Below are 22,016 nucleotides of genomic sequence, written 5' to 3'. Positions count from 1 at the left end.
TTCCTTCTTGAATAGCTTTTTTTATTTGAAGTAGAGAATTAACAGTCCATTTGACATGACGATTAGCTACTACGAAGTTGATATTCCCAGTCTGGAGAGTTTCTGACAAAAGTGATAATTGGCGATTGCTATCAACTTATGTTCGTGTTTTTTTGCAGTTCTGTTGTGAGAAAGCTGTTAAAGTGTTACTTGTTCAGTCGAGAAGTTGCTGTTCAGCCAGAAAAGCTGGAAAATGGAAGCTTGAACGAGCCCCCCCTACATCAAGCCTTTTCGTATTTCGGGGAGCTGAGCCCCCCCGAAATGCAACCATGGGCGAGACCATGTGGGCGACGGTAGCGAAAGTTTAGCCGTTCGAAACGGTGGTGACCTATATAATTAATCTACAGTAGTTGCTTTGCGGTGTAACGGTTTATCGTGAAGCTTAAGAGAAACCCCCTCAGAAATGAGACAAACGAAGACCTCCTAACAGGAATGGCCAAAAAGTGGTTGACGTTAGAACGCTCCCTAATCGTTATCGAAACTTGTCAGTCGCAATACCGATGCTGCATTCTGTTGAAACATTTTTCGGTATAAGTAACAGACAGCAGAATCATCCGGCAACCACTGCGAAATTCTGATTCCGTGTGACTTCAAGTCTTAAAATGTAATGACTGTCAGTAACAATGTGTTCTGTAAACTGCTGATGCGCCTACGCAGTGTCTGGAGCATTCTGATTATAAAAATATCAGTTGACGTTCAGTAGGCATAAGTCATAATTTTAACGTGGGCACTTAATATAAAATCATTTACTGCAGTAATAGCTACTGATTTGCGTGTGGTTAGTACAACAAGCTGTGTCCTCTGCTACAGAACGTCAAATGATATTTTTTAATCTTAATGCTCTAGACCAGTGATTCTCCACGTGGCCCACTGGAATGTTTAGACATCAGATTAAGACTGAACAAGTATGTCAAAAAATTTTATGTCACAAACATCAAACTAAGGCATCACTAGATTTGCAAGTTGCTGCATTGATTCTACAAAGCATGGGCATGATGTTTTGTTACAAAATATGTAAACTTTATGTCACACCTATAGCGGCAGAGAGGTACGTAGTCACGTGCCTCTCCTCCCACAATCTGGACAAGACATGTGGCCTGAATTTTCAGCGATTTTTCAAAATTTTTTTCACTCACTCAATCCTATCTTATTAAACCGACAGGTGGCATTGAAGACAGATAGTTTTGGCAGTGGACTGGAAAACCGTCAACAAGTAATTTTCTGAAATCCTTTTTTGGCCGTAAAAGAAAAAAAACATACAAAACGTAACTAAAACTTATCACTCAACCTCTAAAGAAATCCAATATTCATTTGATGAATTTGGTCAACTGCAAGGTGTGCGACTGTGCGTCTTGACAAAAAAGCACATTATTATTGGGCTTAAAAATACACAAAAAGCGAACAAACCAAAGTTTAATTTGTCAAAGTTATCTAGGGTCAAGCCCCCAGACCTCTTGCTACAATTGTTTCTTTTCCAGGCCTAAACTTTTTATTGCTTATTTAATCTTGCGAGTTTTGATTCTTTCAAATATCTGTTGCCTCCCCCAATTTTTTTCTACATCCGCCACTGGTCCCCACTCAGCTTGTAGTTGTTTAAATTGGGCAAGTAGTTTGGTTTAGTCTAGTCTACAAATTAGAAGATATTGCTTAAGTGGCAAAGAACTGATGCTAGAGGTCACTGACCTATGCGCAGTATAGTTTCCACAAATGGCTTTCTTAGAATCTTGGGGTGTCAGCAAAACGAAGTGGTCCATGTAATTTTTTTCTTACAATAATTCTGACTTCTGGTTGACCTACTCTTGGGAGTAAGCTCCATGCAAGCCTTTTCCATTGCAGACAAACGACTTGCCAATTACTTAAATGCTAAAAAAATTAGCCGCTTGAATTAAGTTCAATGCTTAAAAGACTACTAAATGGTTCAGAAAATCTGACTTCACCTCAGCTTGAATCTAGCGGCCCAATTAACGCTAAGTGATTTCTTTTCTTCAACCTTCCCACGTGTGATGTTGTCCTCAACCAAAACAATGCAGCATGAAGATCATAACCCCCAAGGCCTTGTAGGATTGCAATATTATGGAAGCAGTAGCGCGCTACTTCTTTGGTAGGCTATCGGTAGAACCGCTATATTTTTGTTGAAGTAGCGGGGCTACTTTTTATTCAATCTAGCGGTAGCGGAGAAGTGCTACAAAGTGAAAAATGACTCGTTTTTGAAGATTTTTTTTTATGAAACCAATGCGTGAAAAAATCAAAGCAGAAATCATTCCACTATTGCGGGAACATCAAGCCACGCTAATACCGACAAAAGTGACATCGCATGAAACGTCGGTAAGGAAAGAAAAGTAACTTGTGGAGGCCTTTTTTCAGACATAAGCAAGTCCTTGAGCTTTTCTAGTGTCCATTTATAACGTCTATATTAAATGCAACACCCCCATTTCTTCCAGTGTTGCCGTGGAGAGATTTTTCTCCGTTGGAAAAGACGTGCTGAAGCCAAAACGGGCAGAACTCAGAGACTAGCACTTTGAAATGCTCGTGTTTTTGAAAGATGCGCAACAATAAATTTCATCTGGAACACGTTTGTTTATAACGACGTTGAAATAGCAGTGTAAGGTCATTTTGACGTCAAAAAGTGTGCATTCCTGTGTCAGTTTAAGTCTGTTTTTTTTTTCGCTGAGACTTTTCGGTCATTTGTCCAAAATGACTTGAAAAAATTCGGTCATTTTTCATTTATTTCGGTCATTTTTTCTGATGAAAATATTTCTTTTAAGTAGCTGATACAAACCAAAATTTACACTTCCTGACTAGCTACAACATTAAGTTTTGCTGAGAAACGTTTTTTTCGGACATTTTGAACGAATTGACTATTTTTTTCCCGGACATTTTGTTAAAAAAATCGGTCAATGACCGATAAATGACCGAAAATAAAAAAAACCCAGATAGTTAAGATAAAAGTAGCGGTAGCGCGCGCAACTTTAGTCCGAGTAGCTAGTTACGCGCGCTACTTTTAAAGTAGCGGATGCCCATTGCCCATCTCTGACAGTAACTTATCTTCTTTTGCACTCAACATCCAAGGCATTGGTTAGCAGTGACTGCCTTTCAACTCTCGATTTTCTTGGACGGGGTTAAAAACAAATGAACGTATAGGCTACCGACCGCTCCTGTTATTTTGTTCCAAAGCGTGAGTCTAATTTAACCGCTAAATTCTAGAGATGTAGCAAAATAAGAATAAGCCATAAGTGCTTGTAGTTTGCTCGAAGTTGTAGTGACTGTCCCAAGCTAAGAAAAAAACAAGTGGTTAATGTATCAGCCATAAATGACCAAAATTCTCTGAATGTATTTATAACTTCAACTCCTAAGATCTTTTTGGCCCAAAATCTTATTTGAAATGACGTGCCGACCGAATACTGTATGCTTGCCTGATGTTAATGCATTTGGGGTGGCAGACAACTTCAACAAAGGATTTCCATTGGTATACAGCCACCCCAAATGCAATTAACCCATTACTGAGAAACTATAAACAATTTCTTGACGGGGTTTTCTAATCAGCTGACTGCCACCATAATGCATTGAAACCACACAAGAATACAATAGCGGATCAATATAATTAAGATAGGAACAAACGAAATAAGCAAAAAGCAAAGACATCCTTAACTGCTTGCACGTCAAACCTTTGGCTTCATTACATTTCACGAACATACAGATGGAGAATTCCGGCGATGGAAATCAAACAATATTACCTACAACGAAATTTCCTCCATCAATAAAGTTTTCCTGCTGTCTGCCAAAAGTGATATGAAGGTGCAACTGATACAAGCATTAGTGAGATATGTGAGAAACGGACCCGGTCCTATACGCTTTGCCAATTCACTGGATTGTCACAATAAGTGGCAATCTAATGTGCGTTGCACCGCATAACAGGAATGACCAACTGGCTACAATAAGCTATTCTAACAAAGAAGCAAACGACTCAAACACGTTCCGTTCTTCCTCTGTTGAAGGTTCCAACAAGCTCTCTTCAACGAGGCTGACAGGTTCCAGGTTGAGGGTGATGAGGTCATCGTCACCAGCAACTTTATATGGCAACTCGTCTTGCACAGCAGGAAACGATTGGTCATCTTTTGCATCTATGGTGAAGTCCAGGTCGAATAGGTTATCTCGGGTTTTTATTTGTGGCTTGGCTTTCGCGTACTGATTGGCTTTCAACACAGGTTGTTGTCGAGAAGACATCAACTGAATCGGCTGGGACAATCCTCGCTGTTGGATAACCAAGGTTTGTCTGGGTTGTTGGGAAGCAAGACATATCGGGTTTCGGATAGTTGTCATGGGACCAGAATACTGAGACTGGGTGGGAGTTAATGAATGAACCTGGTTGTTTGCTTGTATAAACGAAAATGGGAGGACGACGGACCCTTGCTGACGCGGAAGGATTTGTGAAAATACTGAGAGTGGTTGTTGAGATGCAGCAATAGGTTGGGAACAACTTTTTAATAATGATATAGGTGGTTTGGCGGTATCTTTCTTTAACAAAGCTGGTTTCGATGAATTAGTTTCAACAACAATATTATAAACCGGTTTCAAAGTTTTTGCTTGTTTGACAGGAACAGAACCAGATGAGAAACTGGAACCAGGTGAAAACACTTCGTACTCGTCCTGACACAATCTCTTGTTGCGCTTGCGCGGTCGACCCGATTTACTGAAGGACATGATTTCACAAGGACCGTAGTCGATATTAGCTGACGACTCATTGTAAAGCATCTTCTCACTGTGGGCCGCCACCTTCCACAACGGAGATTCACGAAATTCTGGATCAGGAAAGTTGACCTCCTCCTCTTCATCTGAAGGTTCTTCAACGTTGCTGAAATCCCATCGGTCAATATCCCCCGATTCATCGCTCTCCATCAGATATCCGGCTGTTTCCTGCATGTATTCTCGCCACAAAGGATCACCCTCACGATTTATGTCATCAACACATAGTGAGTCTGATGAATCAGACTCGTCACGTTTTTGTTGCTGTTTAGACTCCAAACGATTGACCCCACCACGTTGACCTCTACCCCTACCACGACCTCTCACAGTGATCTTTTTGGGTTTGATTTGCTTTTTGCGGGGCTCCTTAGGTTTGGCTTTTTGTTTCCGAGGGAAAAACTCAGTAATCTGGCCGTCATCGTCGGTGGAAGAGAAGAGATCTACCTGGTTTCCTTCTCTTGTGTAGAAAATTTCATCTGCTTCCTCAGTTCGTCGCTCCTCTTCCTCTTTGAGCGCCATCAAGTGGGCCAATTCCCATTCTTTCTTCGACTGAGCTACGTGCATCTGTCCAATAGAAAAATTTCATGTTTCAATAAGGTTTAACAAATCAACTCTTTCAATAAGGAAAGACTTAGCCTACATCAGGAAGGATCTAATGTATATACAAATAGGGAGATACCATCTTATAATACATGTTAGATATAAACAATAAACATACATGTTAGGTGAACACGTTGCATGGTTTGGAGTTGAAGCTTAAACTGAGTGCCATAAATTAAATCCATCAAAAAGTTACAATTTCTGGACAAGTAGTAGTACACCAAACCTCTGCTTGTTCCAACTCTATATCATTCGCGGCTTCTGCGGATAGTTCAAGGTAATGTAGCGCATATCGCTCAATCGGGCTCAGCTCCTCATAAATCGTCTTCATTTCTTCTTCTACACGAGAACCTTTAGCGAATCTAACGCCCGAATCTGGAATGAAACAGCTGCATAAGCTGGATTGCTCTGTGCTTCGGCAGTTTATGAAAAAAACACCTCAAACAATCAACATGCGCTTCAAGAGCTTTGTACGTTAAATCAGGGGTGTGCAACCTTTATTACAGGAGGGCCAAATATAAATAACTGGGTGAAGCCGCGGGCCGCACGTTTATTTAACATGATTTCTAGGCTAGTAGTTGCAGGCACAAAAAAGAAGTTTTTTTGTTATTCATGTTATTCTTATGGCGTTATTAGGGGCTATCTTCTTTCAGAAATAATAAGTTAAGACGCATAAATTTCTGAAGAAAACTGCTATTCTAATTTATGTGACACCGTCTTTAAACGAGTTCAGTGAGAAATTTGCAGCTGGCTTCTTTTCCCAACGGCATTTTTCCAAATTTAGTTTAATGGAAGTGCTTGCAATTCGAAGTCCATTTTCCCATTTTAGAAAAAAATGTTCGCACAAATACGTTGAGCCAAAAAGAGCCATTTTTGAAGCCATGGATTTTTTTCAAATGTGGAAAATCATCTTAGTTGAGATGTTTTCGGTAAAAATCGCCAAGATTCATTTCTAAATACTTTGCTTTCAAATCCTTTTTTCTCTTGAAGATCAATAAGTTCAAGTTATATCTGCTGGTGCTTTGTAAATGTCCTTGAAACGATTTGAAGTCCTTGAAACGAGCCAAAAATTCATACAATGTTTTCAAGTTGGTCTGCAAATTCAGTTTTCTTCTCAGGATGCATTCCATAGTCTCTCAAAGTTGGAAAGTGAAAAAGATTTCCTGTCTGTACGTGAGCTTTTCAAAGTCGTAAATTGTTCATAATGCCTTTTATGTGACCATACATTTTTACTTTCCACAAATAATTAAATACAATGGATTAGCGGTGGCCGGTAGAAGATTTCTAAAATAGTTAATAGAAGGTGTGAAATCTACAATAATCCGCTCCACAACGAATTGTTCACACGTACCAGACTAAACTAAATTGTAAACACGTTGCGCGGGCCGGACACAATTCAGAATTGGCACATCTTTGCGGGCCGCATTTGGCCCGCGGGCCGCACGTTGCACACCCCTGCGTTAAATGAAGAGTTGACCACAACACAAGCATATTTACCTGCTTGTTCATCCTCATTCTTCTTGTCGTCTGCATCAAGAAATTCTTCCATGACAGCCTCCTGTCAACATCAAGTAATACGTATATAATCTAGCTCGAAGTTCTAACTAACCAAAAAACATCATTAACAGCGCACCATCACTATATTTGGTTATGACAAAGCAACCACAAGTCCATCGGCTGCTGCTACCTCACCAACCTGTTCCTGCTTCAGCAGTTGAGCAGCGACCGCATCTTCTTTTTCCTCGCTCTCCAACAACGCCTGCTCCAAGTCATTCCCATCATCAGCTTTGAGTTCCTGCAAAGACATCAAGTTATTAAGATGTACACGACTTAAAAATGTGCTCACACGACGACAACGACTTTAAAAGTATAATGATAATAGATAAAACAATCCGTTCATCCTTAAGTTGACTGTAGGACGTAACGCCGTTGCAATGCCACTCCGTCGATCGGTGAAACTAGATTAACATAAAAAAATAAAGGTTTAACTTGAGATTGCAGAAAGTTTGAAGATGATGTGCCTATTTATCTCACAATTGCAAGGCCAGCTTGTGTACCTCATTTTGAGTTCTTGATGCTTCGATGGCTTTCTGTCGAGCTGTCAACTTTGGGTGATCTGTGAGCTCCTCCAGATCCGAAGGATCACAAAATAAATCCTTGAGTTGTTGCTGTAAATTAAATTAAACCAATAAAATACAAGCAGACAGATGCGAAGCTCATGATTTACAAAACCAGGCTAAGCTAAAAATAATAAATCAACTGCTCTTATATCAAGCTCGGTTGGTGACAAACACGTTAACCTAACTTGAAATAAGGTGCCAGTAAATGATCGCTACAAACCTGCTTGAAGAAAGCTGTGGTAAAGCCGCCCCCTTCAATCGCTAGGTCACCTAGCAACCGCTTCTGATTGGCTTTCTTCAGTATGTTCTCTTCTACAGTCCTTTCACTAATGAGCCGGTAGATATGGACGTCTCGGGTTTGCCCGATGCGGTGACATCTAGAGGAAAAGATATATCCCTTTGGGTTGCATATGAATATAGGTGTCGCATGGACAATAAACATTGCAATAAGCGACCATACTCAGCAAATATTATCGCTATGGTGGTTTCTTCATTGAACCGTCCTGAAATGAACCCATTCTCAACTCACAAATCAATCATTCTATGTACATTCAACAAAATTTAACGAATTCTGAAAACGGGTTGATTTCGTTTTGGCACCAGATCTAACTCGGCACTCACTTCATCATCGCATGGCCACGATCGTAACAATAGCTGACTTGTACACAAACCGGTGAGGACGAAACGATTCCAAAACAGTTTGTAACAAAGGCAAGCACAGGCAGATATGTTTAAAACACCAGCCAACGTCACAATAGGACGTATCACAGTGATAACGTTCCGTATAACATCCACCTGTCTTGAGCCTGTGCATCCATGGTGGGATTCCAATCGCTGTCGTAGAAAACCACAGTGTCGGCACCGGTTAAGTTCACGCCAATACCTCCACTGCGAGTTGAGAGGATAAAACAAAATATCCGAGGATCATTGTTGAAACGTTCCATCCGAGCCTGTTGTTAAAGACACTGTTCAACAACAGAATTCGCATAGAAACATCTTTTAAGTTTTACCGAAATAAATTCACAAGAGAATTTAAATTTGAAGGTAAAATAATGATGTACCATTCTGTGTTCTATTGGAGTGGATCCATCCAGTCGTAAGTAGCGGTAACCATGGTAACTAAGAAATGCCTCAAGAATGTCAAGAACTTTTGTCATTTGCGTAAAGATCAGAATTCGATGTTTTTCATCCCAGAAACGTCGCAATAATGTATTCAATATTTGCAGTTTTCCTGAAAGAACAAAAATTGGAGTTTATCAAAATCACTTTGACTTATGACATCCTCATTGCGTACACTGCAGCACTGTTTATTTACTCAATCAACATTAATTTTTAATGTTCAGACGCCTACTGCGTGTTGTGACAGCCTAATTACCAAAAGACAGCGGCACGTAACTTACCACAATCGTATTCTATCAAACGCGCTTCGGGAAATAACACTCTGGTGTTCTGTAGGATCCTATGATAAGGAGCAAGCAGTTGTGACAAGAAGCGTTTCGTCTGACGTAGCAATCTTTTTAAGGAATAATACCTCCAAGGTGTGGGGTGGGAAATATTTAGCTGAATGGTGGACGTGGATACTTTTGGAATGACAAAGATAAATCTAAAAAAATATCCAAGTTATTTTTGGTTGTTTTTGTTGCCAAATTAAAATATAAAACTCCTTGTATATAAAACGAAATATATTTATAGCTTGAGTAATGACATAAACGGTCAAACAAAACAATACCGATTTAGTATTTCCTTCATGTCTTCTAGCAGATTTGAAGGCGAGGTCACAAACTTGGACAGAAGCTGATTTCTCAATTTCTGTTGGCATGACGACTGATTTTCACGATCCTTCCTAGATTTAAAATCAAATTTGACAAATGCCACCGCGGACGTAATATACTGCTTAGTGTTAAAGTTGGCGCTTCTGCAGTAATATGAAGCTAGCGTTTGACCTGCCCTTGTGGTGTCAGCTCCATACGCGAGTGGATCGGATCCTCCAATGTTGTTTGGAGATGGGACAAGTCAAGCAATTCTGCGATAGGTGCGGTTGAGCGAAGGTGGATGACGCACGATTTAAAATAAATCCAACTTGTATGACTTCAAAGTTTGCTTTGAGACAAACAATGACAAACAAACAACTGAGTCGGTTATCCAAAATAAGAAAAATGGTTATCTTGTTTCGCTTTACGTTTAATTTAGAATGCAAGCACACTAGCACAGGTTTTCCCAAGCTTTTTTGGGCCACGGACCATTATTTGTGAATCTGTTTATTTGCGGACCACGAATACAAAGGTAAAAATGAATAAAACCGAATTTTGTTTATTTAAAAAACTGACAACATCAATGGGACGGATGGGATTGTTTCTTATTGCATACCGGTATGTCATCAAACTCTGGACCTGTATTTTGTCTTCATGTTGGTAAGAGCTGAAAATGCTGAGGTCGTGGCAAAAGGCAATAAAATTTTAGTTGCCTTTTGCGATAGCAATGGGTAATGGGTATTCCTCCACAACACTCAACCATAGAAAGATGCAATAGCTGTTTGATTGAAACTAAGCATTAAAGTTCGATCAGACGATAATTCGGCTAATTCTTCTTCTTCGCGTCCTGACAAATCAGTGTTTGTAACAACAAAAGGATTTAAAATCCAGTCAAAATTCTCATAATTCTCAAAATTCAAAATTCTCATTAAAAAGTAGGCCTACTTCTTGAAATGTGCAGAAAGCAATTCCAAATGTTGTGTAACGTCAGAGAAAATCAACTCTGTATTAATTAAGAACTGCGGCAATTATCTTTGACAGGGTACATACATACTGTACAACGTATATGCGTGACTTTTTAATTTCTTGTCATATCGCCACGGACCACCTGTGCAGTCGTCGCGGACCACCAATGGTCCGCGGACCACAGTTTGGGAAACCCTGCACTAGCACTGATACATGAAACAGCTAAAAAGTTACGAAAAAAAAGACTGCAAATGCGGTTGGATTGCAAACAGACAATTTCACACTTAGAATAACAAAACTCACTGGGAAGTGATGGACTCCACGAGGCGGATCAGATTGGCAGGAAGGTAAGTTGCTTCGGTATGACACCGCTGCTCATTTACACGCGACAGCCGTGTTAGCAGCTCCTGGCGTTTCGCTGTCCTTCTTTTGGTCAACTGACGCTGATGATTTGTTTTATAACAGTTAAGAAGCAAATATTTGTTCAACGCTGAACGAGAGATTACCGGGTGGGCAACGATATTAGCATTAAACAACTGCTCATTCAGCAAGACAACTGCGCAACAGCAAATGTCAAGCATCACGACCGATATACATTATACATGGGCTTAACTAAGTGCAAACCTACAATAACTGGAGGCCGATGTACGTTTGATTTCGAAGTCGACCAAATGTCCTTTACGTATATATGAAAATAATTGTACAAGAAATCGGATTGCCACAGTGTAAATCGCTGGAAAACCTCATTTCACTTGGAGAAACTATCAGAACCTTCTTTGTTACCAGTGTTGCCAGATGATTATCGAGTTACCACACCACAAACGTCAAAATTAGGCCAAATAAAACAAGATAAACGCAAAGACTACATTTATTACCTACTATCCATACTATCTGCTCAAGGAGATGATTCTGTCTGCTATCAAGCGTAACAAATCAGCCTCCAGTCAAATTTAAAGCTTGCCCGTTGGCATGGCACATGTATGTAGATTGTAGATTGCTATGCTGCGCAGTAGTGTAAGAAATGCCTTTATCTTGTCAAGCTTTTCAAACAAGTCTCAACAGGTACTCACCGAATAAGACTGGGCTGCCATTTTTTGTGAATGCTTTTCTGAAAAATATTTCATTAAAATGTTGAAACAAGTAACACTCTCAAATGTCAGCAATCAATTCATAAAACTAAAAGAATTCACCAATAAATTACCAGATAAGTTATTGCTTGCTTGCAAAGCTGGTGATGACGTCAAACTTCTAGAACTGGTACCAGATGTCACGATTTGAACAACTCCACCTGGAAATATTAAAATGTAAAACAATTATTACTAATCAGCAACCAGGAATACTTCATTTAAATGAAAAGCACCTAAAGCAATAGGCAGTCAATGCTTTGTAGTTGTGGTTCCCTTTCAATAAAGCATTAAGTCTGAGGGCATCAAAAGTTTCCAAAAATGTCTGCGCATGAAACTTTCTAGATTACTCTGTTTATTTGATTTTATTTCTTAAAATTCCGTTGAGTCGAGGGGGGGTAATTTTAATTTCAACTCTAGTCCTGATTTTATGATGCAACAATACTCTCAAGATCTCTGGTATAGTTTGTTTTGAAATTTCCATGCAAACCCCTTCCTACCCTGAAAATTGTGTAACATTGCTTTACATTGTATTGAACGTCGTTTTTTGTTTTTGGCATTTAAAGTTCAAATTTTATTTGTCATGGCACTAAAACAAAAATATTGCAAGACAGCTGCAATCAGTAATTTGGTCTTGGCTCATCGTAAAACACGGAAAAGTATTTACTTCAATTTGTGCACATGACAATCAGCATAAGCGTACTGACAATACAAATGTATTCTGTATTGAAGAAAATGTATAGGTCCAAGGGTATTGTACAGCTTTTGACACATTATGGCTTCGTCAGTACATATTATTCTTACAAATGGGGCTCACGTTGTTAACCTCCTAGTGGTGAGCCCTGGTAATTGAATCTTGCAATCAAGCGAATGACAACAAATCGAGACAGCAATTGTAGCTCATAGAGCTCTATGCAACTCCATCCTGCACAGAGTGATGCCGACCCGGAGCATGCGCACTTCATGGCAACTTCGGTTGTCGTATGGTAGGGTATCACCTTGCTGCAGTTGAATGTGGAAGGCCTGAAAAGTCTAAAATCGACATCTTAGAACAACTAGTGAAGGCCAACCAAGCAACGGCTATTCTTCTACTGGAGACACACGCCACTATCAGTGCTGTTCTGAAAATTCAACGATACACATTGGCTGCACAAACTTATAGCAACATCCACGGTATTGCCACTTTCGTAAAAGATTCCATAAAATGGAAACCAGTGTCCTCCTCCCACCCTAGTTCTGCATTGGAATGGTCAACAACGGAAATCAATGGTACAGTCAACTGTAATTAATCTGTACAAACCACCTCTCACTAAACTTCAGCAAACATCTATTCCCACGTTTCTGGCGCCATGCATATATGCCGGAGGTTTTGATTGCCACAGTACCACTTGGGGCTAGCAACACTCAAACCAGTCCAAGACGGATTAGCTTTAGAATCCAAGGCATCAACCAGCGGTGTCCAGCTACTGTTTGACCCCAAACAGCTTAAAGGCAAAAACTGGACTTGCCCTGAACACCTTTCTTACCTTTATAATGATTGATTAAATTGCATGCACAAAGATAAATAACAGATAAAATCGAAACTACATTATTTGCAACACAATAAAGCTAATCCACTACATTTTCATGAAGCCATTTGTTTCACAATTCAAATATTAAAAAAAATTGTCAACTTGAGTTGGAGGGTTGAAAATCGGTTAGTCGGAGTCGTATATTTTTCGCGCGACACCACAGCAGTGATTCTACACCAATAGTGCAAATTAATAAGTTGTCTCACCGGGTAAGTGCCTGATTTGTCCATTAGGAATGGTGGCCCATCGCGTCCCATGCGCGGTCTGATACTGCAAAGTGATCGATGACGTGGACGAGGCACGGGAAACGTCTAGTAACAAAATTATTCATGACATTACTGACTCCAACAAAGAAATGCGTTCATGGAGGTCATCAGAGCCCCGCGTTGGGGTAGTTTGAAAATAAATACGCGGTAAAGTAAAGGGTGAAATCAACCAACAGTTACCACCATACGCGCCGACTTCCGGGGGGGCCGAGGGGCGGCGCCCCCCATAAATTTATGGTTGAGGGGCAACAAAAATGACTAATTGCAAGTAGCGTTTCAAAGATAAAATATTTTGTGAAATAGATTTAGATCATTTAAACAGACTTTAAGAATTCCGAAAGCGAAAAACAACCTAGCCTTGTTCTGGCCCGCAAAACAGCTGATCGCACGGCTTTTTCTGGAACGTGAATTACCGTACTGGCGCACGGCACGCACACTGCTTTTCTTCCCGCGCGTGAGGAGCAACTTCAAAGTCAAATCACGTGGTAGCAAAAAAAGCGAATGCGAGGTTGAATGTTTATTCTCATTTCACGAGTTATTTTTTCTGTAACTTCAAACATGAAATCGAACAGCAAACTTTGTACGACACAACGAACAATTACGTGAATACTGACTACTGTACAGCTTAAAAAAAAACGCATTTTTCAAAACTGTCATCCGTGTTTTTCTTCAATAAGCACTGTATTGATGTATATATTTTTACAATATATACATTAACAATTATGAGAAAACTGCACTATTCAAAAAAAGACTAGCCACTCCCACTAACAGAAGAGAAAACACTTTGTCGTTATTAACGCTTTGAAATTAATTACTGTAATTAGCAAAAGGAGCGAAACGAGGTAATAAAACTGATAGCGGGTTTCCACTCTGCTTGAAATCATGATTTTTTGCGTATTATTTCGATAACTTCACTGTTTTGATCGTTGTTATTCACTCGCCCGAAAAGGAAATGAATCGGCTTGTTTTCCAACTGTTTCAATTATGAGCTAACACTATCAAAATTTTTACGACTAGGCGTAGCCTACTGCATGCTTAAAACTAATCGTTTCACAGCGATTCTAATAAATTCGGTTTGCGACCTAGGTGTCAATATAAACAAGACAGTAAGCTATTTTACTATTTTAATTGAGTAAAATAGCGTTATGGTTATGACGTCATCACCTTTCTCGCTCCCCAAGGTTTTTTAAAAAGTCGGCGCCTATGGTTACCACAATAACTAAAAGTTGTTGAGAGCCGCTCGTTTAGGTGACGCCAATTGCTCACAGGTATAATTCTAATCCTAAATTCTAAAAAGGTATAAATGAAATCCATTGGGTTAGCCAACAACCACATAATATTCAGTTGAGAAGTAGCGATCTTCCTGGCGTTAGCACTATGTGACTACTCCATATAGAACAGCGAGCATTGTGTTTTGCTAACCATACCGGATACCGGTGTAGCCCAAGGATATGCACAGTCGAGAAGGAGCGATCTTCCACCACCTGACTACTCACTATAGAACAGCGAGAATTGTGTTTCTCTAACCATACCGGTGTAGCCTCCACACTAGACATCAAGGCCTAATTTGTGTCAAAAATAGTGAATTTGAACGACAGAAAGTCTGTGATAGAAACCGCCAACTACGTACGCACTCAATCATCGGCAATTGAATAATTTGATCACTGAGTGAAACCAAGAGTTGCATGGTGACCAGCCCCTGCAATGAGCCGTGATTCTCAGCCTTTCTGCTCATGGCCCAATAAAATAGGAACATTTTGGTGGTGGCCCATTAAGTTATGCAATGAAAAAGACAAAGTGACAATAACACCAAATATTGATCAGCAGTTTATTTACACAACTTTCAGGAGAAGATTGTTGCTGTATCTTGTCCACAATACTTTGAATTCTGGGTGCACCGTATGTCGTTTTCAATATCAAGTCGATTGCGCGGCATAGATTTCACAGTCAATGATGATAAGAGAAATTCACACAACCATGTGGTGGTGAAAGCCAATAGTTTTTACAGACAGTTTATGCTGATACGTAGAAACAATAAAGACACTCTAATCCAGAATTCAGGAACTGAATTTATGATGTATATTGTATACTATGAGTTTCTGTTGCTGATTTATGTCTAGCTTGGTGGCTCACGGGATACAGCGTCATGGCCTACCACTGGGCCATGACCCACTAGTTAAGAGCCACTGCTCTAGAGTCTTAGGGAGCTGTCAAAAAGCTAAGTACTTTCTCACTTCTTTCAGACCTAAATTTTCAGGATTAGTTAAAATAGCTACGGACCTAGCGCAAAGCGTGTTTGCATTTGTTAATAAACTGAAGCTGTTTAGGGTGCAGGCCTGTGAGCTCTCGGTGGTCATGACCGCCAACAAGTCAGACTGAAAGGCCTCCAAAACTATCGAACCAGTAGCCCATGTTTAATCGCTAGCTTCCACAACCTAACATTTCTCCACTCGTATTCGTATTTCAAACTTTTTTCTACTCTCGTTTGTATGTGTAACTTATTTCTCTTCACTCACATTTGCAACCTTTTTTCACATACAAGGCAAAATCTCCACACACTGAAAAAAATATTGCTGGTAAAAGTTTGGCAAAAAGTCTGAGCGTCAACCTATAAAAACTCGAATACGAACTGTAGCCTACAACTGCAAATATGTTTCAGCACCTTATTTGCGTTGCTCTTACCTAGAGATCTACTAACACCAACATTTTGACCTATACCGATATCACTTTTTTAGACTACAAATACTTCAGTGTTGCCAAAAGAAACAGTTTTGGTATTTGCAAGGAGTTAGACCGAATGCTAGGTTTGACCTTATTTACAGAAAACCAGTGGCAATGACAGGGGGTCCAGGAGATACTTTTGGACCAGGGCTCAGGATGAATTTAGGGGCCTGTAATCTTTTCAAGGAGCCCAAAAAGTTGCCGAAACCACAGTGGATTCTTTGGATATAATGCGCGTTTCTTAAAAGTGAAATATGGGGCCTAACAATCTAACAATAAACACACTACATCCAAAGTATATGTGGTGGTTTCTTCAAGTTCTCGGGCGCCTTGGAAAGGTTACAGGCCCCTAAAATCATTCCGGGTCCAAAATTACCCCCGTCAACGCCGCTGACCATTAGTGTTCTAAGGGCGCTTGTCGTTTGTTTGAAGCTTTTGTCAAGCTTGATAAGACTACCGTAAAACAGTACAGTTTTGCCCGAGTGGACAGCTTTGCTCAAAATTTGTGAGTTCGTCTGACCACAATATGGTCTTCATATTTTATTGAGCTTGTCTAATGGATAATATTGTTAAACGTTAATTTACTAAAGAAACCCAATCAAACATGAAGACCATATTGTGGTCAGACTTTAACTCACAAATTTTGGACAAAGTTGTCCACCCGGGAATAGTACGGTTTTACAGTACCCATGTGGGTACTTTGCAATGCCTCTTATTATTGATTAAAACTTGAGTATAAACAAAATAAATTTAAACTTCACTTTGAATTGAAAAAATGTGACGTAATGTCTGCCATCCTTATCAGTATCACATTCACATGTTGTTTAAACAGGGACCTATAATCCTCACCAAACCAAACAGCAGCAAAATACTAGGGTGGGGTGAATTTTTTTTTTGATATCAGATGTCTCTAAAGTGGCGTTCTGAAAGGACATGTGACCTTTGAAATTGGCAAAAATTACATAACTTGAGAACCGGTTAAGCTAATAAGCTGGTTTTTGGCTTAAAACGCTGAGGAAACGGGGACGTCCAAAACGAACAAAGACTAAGCGAAGAATGAGGCGAAGTCGGACTGAAAAAAGAAAATGCGACGGACAGAACGAGATGAAGAATAGGAGTAAACCCAATTGCTGCAAAGAAAGACTCGGTCACCCTACTAGTGGGAACAAAACCGAATTTGGAAGACAAAATGGTTTTTTCAGCTCAAATTTCTTTGAAGATGCATGTTTTCATTATCTGCTCAGTATACCAACGGTATACTATCTGTATACCAGCGGTGGGCAAACTTGATGACATATTTTTTGTGGCTCTTCTAGCTAAACGTTTTGAATTAATTGTTACAATGAAGTTTATTGTTACAAAACCAGCATCTGTTATATCATAGCTCTATTTAAACCCAGATCACTCTTTTCTACATAGGGAGCTTATAAGGGAAGTTAGCAGCGAGTTGATGTAATTTTATAATCGTACGGACAGTCAATCTAAAGTTCAAGATAGTGTACTTTAACATATTGCAAAACAAAAGAGATGATATTCAGGAAAGGGAAAAGGCTAAAAAATAATACATGGATGCAAGACCTGATATTTTTTCACAGATATAATGAACTTTACAAACTTTCAATTTGGCACTCCAGGGTACTCAAAAGATTATATCGACCCAACTCAAATGATTTTCAGTTTCCGGAACAAAATCAAAATTTTTCAAAGACATAATGTCAAAAAGATTGTGATAATTTCCCAGTGTCTACTAGAAGTCCCAGTGTCTACAGGAAGTTCGAAACTAGATTGAAGATTTGGAGAAGCTAAAACCAAGGTTTGAATTCCTTGTAAATTCATTTAACGATAATGTGGTCAGTGATGGCTTTCCAGCTTGCCAACTGTTTGTCATAAACAGTAACACGTCTGCAGTAGAAATTGAACTGAACGAAAAAATTTCAGTCAATGCCACTCTACAATTAAGATGTGGAGACAGGTTCCTGAGAGAAAATATCCAAAACTCAAAAATACCAGTGTACAACTCACTTCTGTATTTAGCATTACTGTACATAATGTTGCGAATCTTGATTCTCTAGGCCTATATTAAAGTTTGTAACGTCAAGCAAACTCTCAGAAATTAGCAAATCAAACAAACACTTAAGATTGATGAATATTGTTGATAAAATCCTGTTTGTTGTGTTTTTATTTCTGTTCAGCAATTTGATGAAAAATTTGCGTTGTTAACCGTATTTGTATTGACACTAATGATTTTGTTTGCGGCTCCCTAGTGTTTGTGGTTTTTACGTTGAATAAGTATTTCTATTCATTTTTAGTGCAAGCTGAAATCAAGGCATTCTACTACAAATCAGGGTTTACCCCCCAGCCATATTAGGCAACGGAGATAAAAGCCAGCCGATGTGATCATGCCAATTGAGGCGTCATCAATAAAGAATTGCAAGTTTTGTGTTACGTAGATGGGCAGTTGAGCAAGCCACGGGATGGTAGAAAGACACTGAGCCCCTACTCGACAAGAACATGTATCAAGTATTAACTTATTCAATCACTTCACGTATTTGATTTTTGCAATCTCCACCTTTTAGCACTTCAACATTAAAATACAGTATAAGAGATGATGTTTCCATTTAGGTTAATAAGGTAAGGTTCATTCAAACTATAAGATTGCATTGTCATTAGCCTCATCCCTATCTTCTCACCCGTGCTGCTTACAGGGGTCTGCATCTCATGTGTTCCTGCAAAAATTATAATAAAAACTGAAGAAAATACCGAACATCGCATAAACAATTAAACATGTCATGTTCTCAGTTGACATCGTATTGCTGATACACGGTTGCCCAAAGCCGATAGCAAACGAACCTGCATGTAAAATTAAGAGGGCAGATAGCATAGTGACTGGTGCTTTCAAATAGCTAAGCATTAGTTTCAAGAATGGCTTTGTAACATATTTGGCAAATCATTGTACTTCATCAAAAATGATATGGTAAAAAGTCCACTTTTCAAAGTCACATTTGTCTTGGTGCATTCAAATTAGTTCAGGATAAATGAACGTTACATTTTAATGCTGAACAATTAACCAACAACTTGCTGCAGGCCTGAAGTGAGAAGTAACAAGCTTTGCGAACTCACTTTGCCCACATGAACTCGTATTCGATTGCAAAGTGGAAGCTGAAACTAAAAACAATCTGTGAGTTGTCCACACTTCTAACCGGGGTGACTTGCTTTGACCGAATAGCCTAGGCGCCATCGTTGCTAACATGCAAGCTACAGTACTGTCGAGCCAGCATTCCCTCTAAGGCGTTCAATAACACCAGACCATTTGCGCAATGTGCTTGGATTTTTGCGCACTTGCAATGCTTTTCAGATGCACTGCAACAAATATATGACTTTTGTAATCGTTAATCTTTCCAAAATAAAGCGTTTTTCAACAATTTTTTTTTGTATTTAGTCATTTCTTAAATAACTTAAAAAAAGAATTTTGGTTTGAATGATTTTGATTGGTCAAAAAAATTACTGACTTCATTGGATGGAGACTCCGGATCCAAGTCCACTGTTCTGGAAGCTACTGCCAGAGAAGATTTTAAAGTTCTGTTTTTATAAGAACGACAGATGTACTTTAAGAAGCCATACTTGTGTGGCAAAAGCTATACAAGTATACAATACCCTTCGATCAATTTAATGTGGTAGCCTATTCTCTATTTCTTCAATACAGAATATCTGTATTTTCGGTACGCTTTTGCACAGTCATGCGCAAAAATCGAAATGCCCACTTTTCCGTGTTTTACGATGAACCCAAAACCAGTAAAACTATTTGCGGCTGTCTTGCAACATTATTAACGTGTTTCAAAACAGTAGTAAACAACATTGAAACTGTAAATGCCATAAACAAAAATTGACGTCAATGCAATACAAGGCAATAGATTAAGTTTTCACAACAAAAGATTTAGGGCAAAAATTTCTCTATTCAGTCAACGAAATTTGACTAAATTTCATGCGATACCGGTATGGTGATAAACGATGATAAACTACGTTTTTGATCTGCTGGTGAGATACTAAATACGAAAATTAGCCAAAATTGAAACCTTTTTTTATCAAGTTAAAAATTTGACATTATTCAGACAGTTGATGTGTGTAAAACGTAGTTTTTTATTAAACTTTTGTTTTTCAAATATGTTTGGTATAAGCTTGGTGTGAATTATTTATGTTGATTGTGTTTTGTATAATTTTGTTTTTGCCAATAAAACAAATGAACTGAACTAAACTGGTGTAATATTTTTAGGTTTAGTATATACATTTCATTATTATTTGGTATATATCGCTCTTCAGAATCTGGCAATCCTAGCCAGACGGTAGCCGAGTCTACTGTGAATTCAGCTTACACAAAAGGCATCATCAGAGTCATAAAACAATCAAAATAAGTTAACAATTCGTTGAAATTTTCTGGGGCAAGCCTACTTTCATATTTCCTCATTCCTCAACTTTAAAACTATCCATTTTTTCTCAGATTTTTTTTTTGGACGTAACTCTGTGTCCCAATGTTTATTTCTAGATCCGCTACTGTGTAATGGTCAAATCTGTCTTTACCAAAGTATCAAAAATAATTAATACATGACGACAGTGAAATGAAAGTGTGATGTGATTACCAGAAAAGCGTGAAAGCAAAGAGCTCTTTGATACTGAGTTACTTTTAGCGATTCATCAAGTGCGTAATTCACTTGCAACTTTGCAAACCTTAGGACATCAAAGCTCACTGAGGTTAACACCCAACCGATTAAGAAAGGGAATTAGCCGTTTAATGTTTGCTTGACACGTTGGGGCATGAGGGCATCTGTTGCGTGTCAGTGCGGTGAGACGAAGAAAACAGCCAACCATGCCATCTTCGGGTGCCCCATCTTGTCTCTACCCAACGGAATAACAGGCCTAGGCACATTTGACGATTCGACAAAAAAAAAAATGGATCCAAATCCTTCCATTCTGCTGATCATAAACTTTCTGCTTTATGCGAACGATCGACCTCACTGAAAACATTTGAAGCGCACTGGAAAATTGTTTTCAAGGGAACGCTGGCAAGTACAAACTTTCCTGAAACGGTTTGTCGATCAAGCAACACAATTATACAGGGTGATCAAACCAAGTGTACACAAATATTTATTGAAATGACAGTATTATATCCAAACAGGAGAAAATTTGCACATATAAAGAAAATCACAAAGAAAAATATAAATAAACAAAATGTACTCTTATTTTTCAATATATCCTCTCTTTGCCTTCACTAAACGTTTTAGTCTGTTGTGCACTTGACTGCAAGAGACACGTATGATGTCTGATGATATTTTTTCTCAACAAGTGCGCAATTTGGCTTTCAGAGCTGTAACGCTTGAATAATTTGAACAGGCTTGATTTGAACAGGCAATAATTTGAACAGGCAAATAATTTGAATAATTTGTACTGTTATTTCAATAAATATTTGTGCTGATAGCCGGGAAGAACGCCCCTTTCTTCACAATGTCCTCTGCCCTGGCGCCTGCTGGTTTTGTTGGCTCTTTCCTTTCCACAAAGATAAGATTTAAACTGACTGGTAAAGCGGCGGTCGAATACCCTTGTGGCAGAATTAGTGGTGCGATAGTGACAAAAAAAAAAAAGAGAAAAAAAAAGCCCAGCCTCATGGGCGAAACACGGTGTCTATCGCTGTCAATTCTTGCTACAAATCGGCCGCCGAGAAACAAATATTTGTCTACACTTGGTTTGATCACCCTGTACAAAAGAGCTTACAAACGATTTCACGTATGCTAGTGTGAAATAATAAAACAATAATCGACTCGGCAGGAGTTAGCCTATAAAACCCTATTTTTAATTTCCAATAAAGCATAATTTTAAAACCTGTCAAATCACCCAAAACGCTAAAGGTAAACGATAAATCACTCACTTGATTCAGAACTGTTGTTTGAAGCTGCAAATCTTTGCGTTTGTTCGCCCTAAATCGTTAAATTGATTTACTACAAAGAAAAAACTTAAAACATGCGTGTAAAAGAATTACATGCCTTTATTCGCAAGACGATGGACTTTAAGCTGACACATGAAAAAGAAAATATTTTGTAACACAAAGCATTGAAACGTTGTGATC

General features: G+C 39.0%; 1 protein-coding gene across 3 annotated transcripts in view; it reads right to left on the bottom strand.

Annotated features, from left to right (window-relative positions):
* LOC145770140 (chromatin remodeling protein domino-like) overlaps positions 1–22,016 on the bottom strand; it is a 169,121-nt gene that overhangs the window by 48,758 nt on the left and 98,347 nt on the right. For 2 of the 3 annotated variants that reach the window (XM_082581728.1, XM_082581740.1), the window contains 17 exons: positions 21,819–21,867; positions 19,022–19,066; positions 18,592–18,627; positions 13,121–13,225; positions 11,421–11,507; positions 11,290–11,327; positions 10,523–10,662; positions 9,232–9,345; positions 8,903–9,105; positions 8,564–8,733; positions 8,298–8,452; positions 7,723–7,879; positions 7,440–7,550; positions 7,079–7,177; positions 6,880–6,940; positions 5,609–5,757; positions 5,227–5,346 (listed from right to left, as the gene is read on the bottom strand). In XM_082581728.1, coding sequence (XP_082437854.1) covers positions 5,227–5,346; positions 5,609–5,757; positions 6,880–6,940; positions 7,079–7,177; positions 7,440–7,550; positions 7,723–7,879; positions 8,298–8,452; positions 8,564–8,733; positions 8,903–9,105; positions 9,232–9,345; positions 10,523–10,662; positions 11,290–11,327; positions 11,421–11,507; positions 13,121–13,225; positions 18,592–18,627; positions 19,022–19,066; positions 21,819–21,867 — 1,839 coding nt within the window. The remainder of the gene's footprint in view (positions 1–5,226; positions 5,347–5,608; positions 5,758–6,879; positions 6,941–7,078; positions 7,178–7,439; positions 7,551–7,722; positions 7,880–8,297; positions 8,453–8,563; positions 8,734–8,902; positions 9,106–9,231; positions 9,346–10,522; positions 10,663–11,289; positions 11,328–11,420; positions 11,508–13,120; positions 13,226–18,591; positions 18,628–19,021; positions 19,067–21,818; positions 21,868–22,016) is intronic. The other variant, XM_082581733.1, reaches the window with a different exon arrangement.

This window comes from Aplidium turbinatum, chromosome 1, assembly GCF_918807975.1.
Source record: "Aplidium turbinatum chromosome 1, kaAplTurb1.1, whole genome shotgun sequence".
Taxonomy (NCBI): Eukaryota; Metazoa; Chordata; class Ascidiacea; order Aplousobranchia; family Polyclinidae; genus Aplidium; species Aplidium turbinatum.
This window is presented reverse-complemented; position numbering and strand designations above follow the sequence as displayed.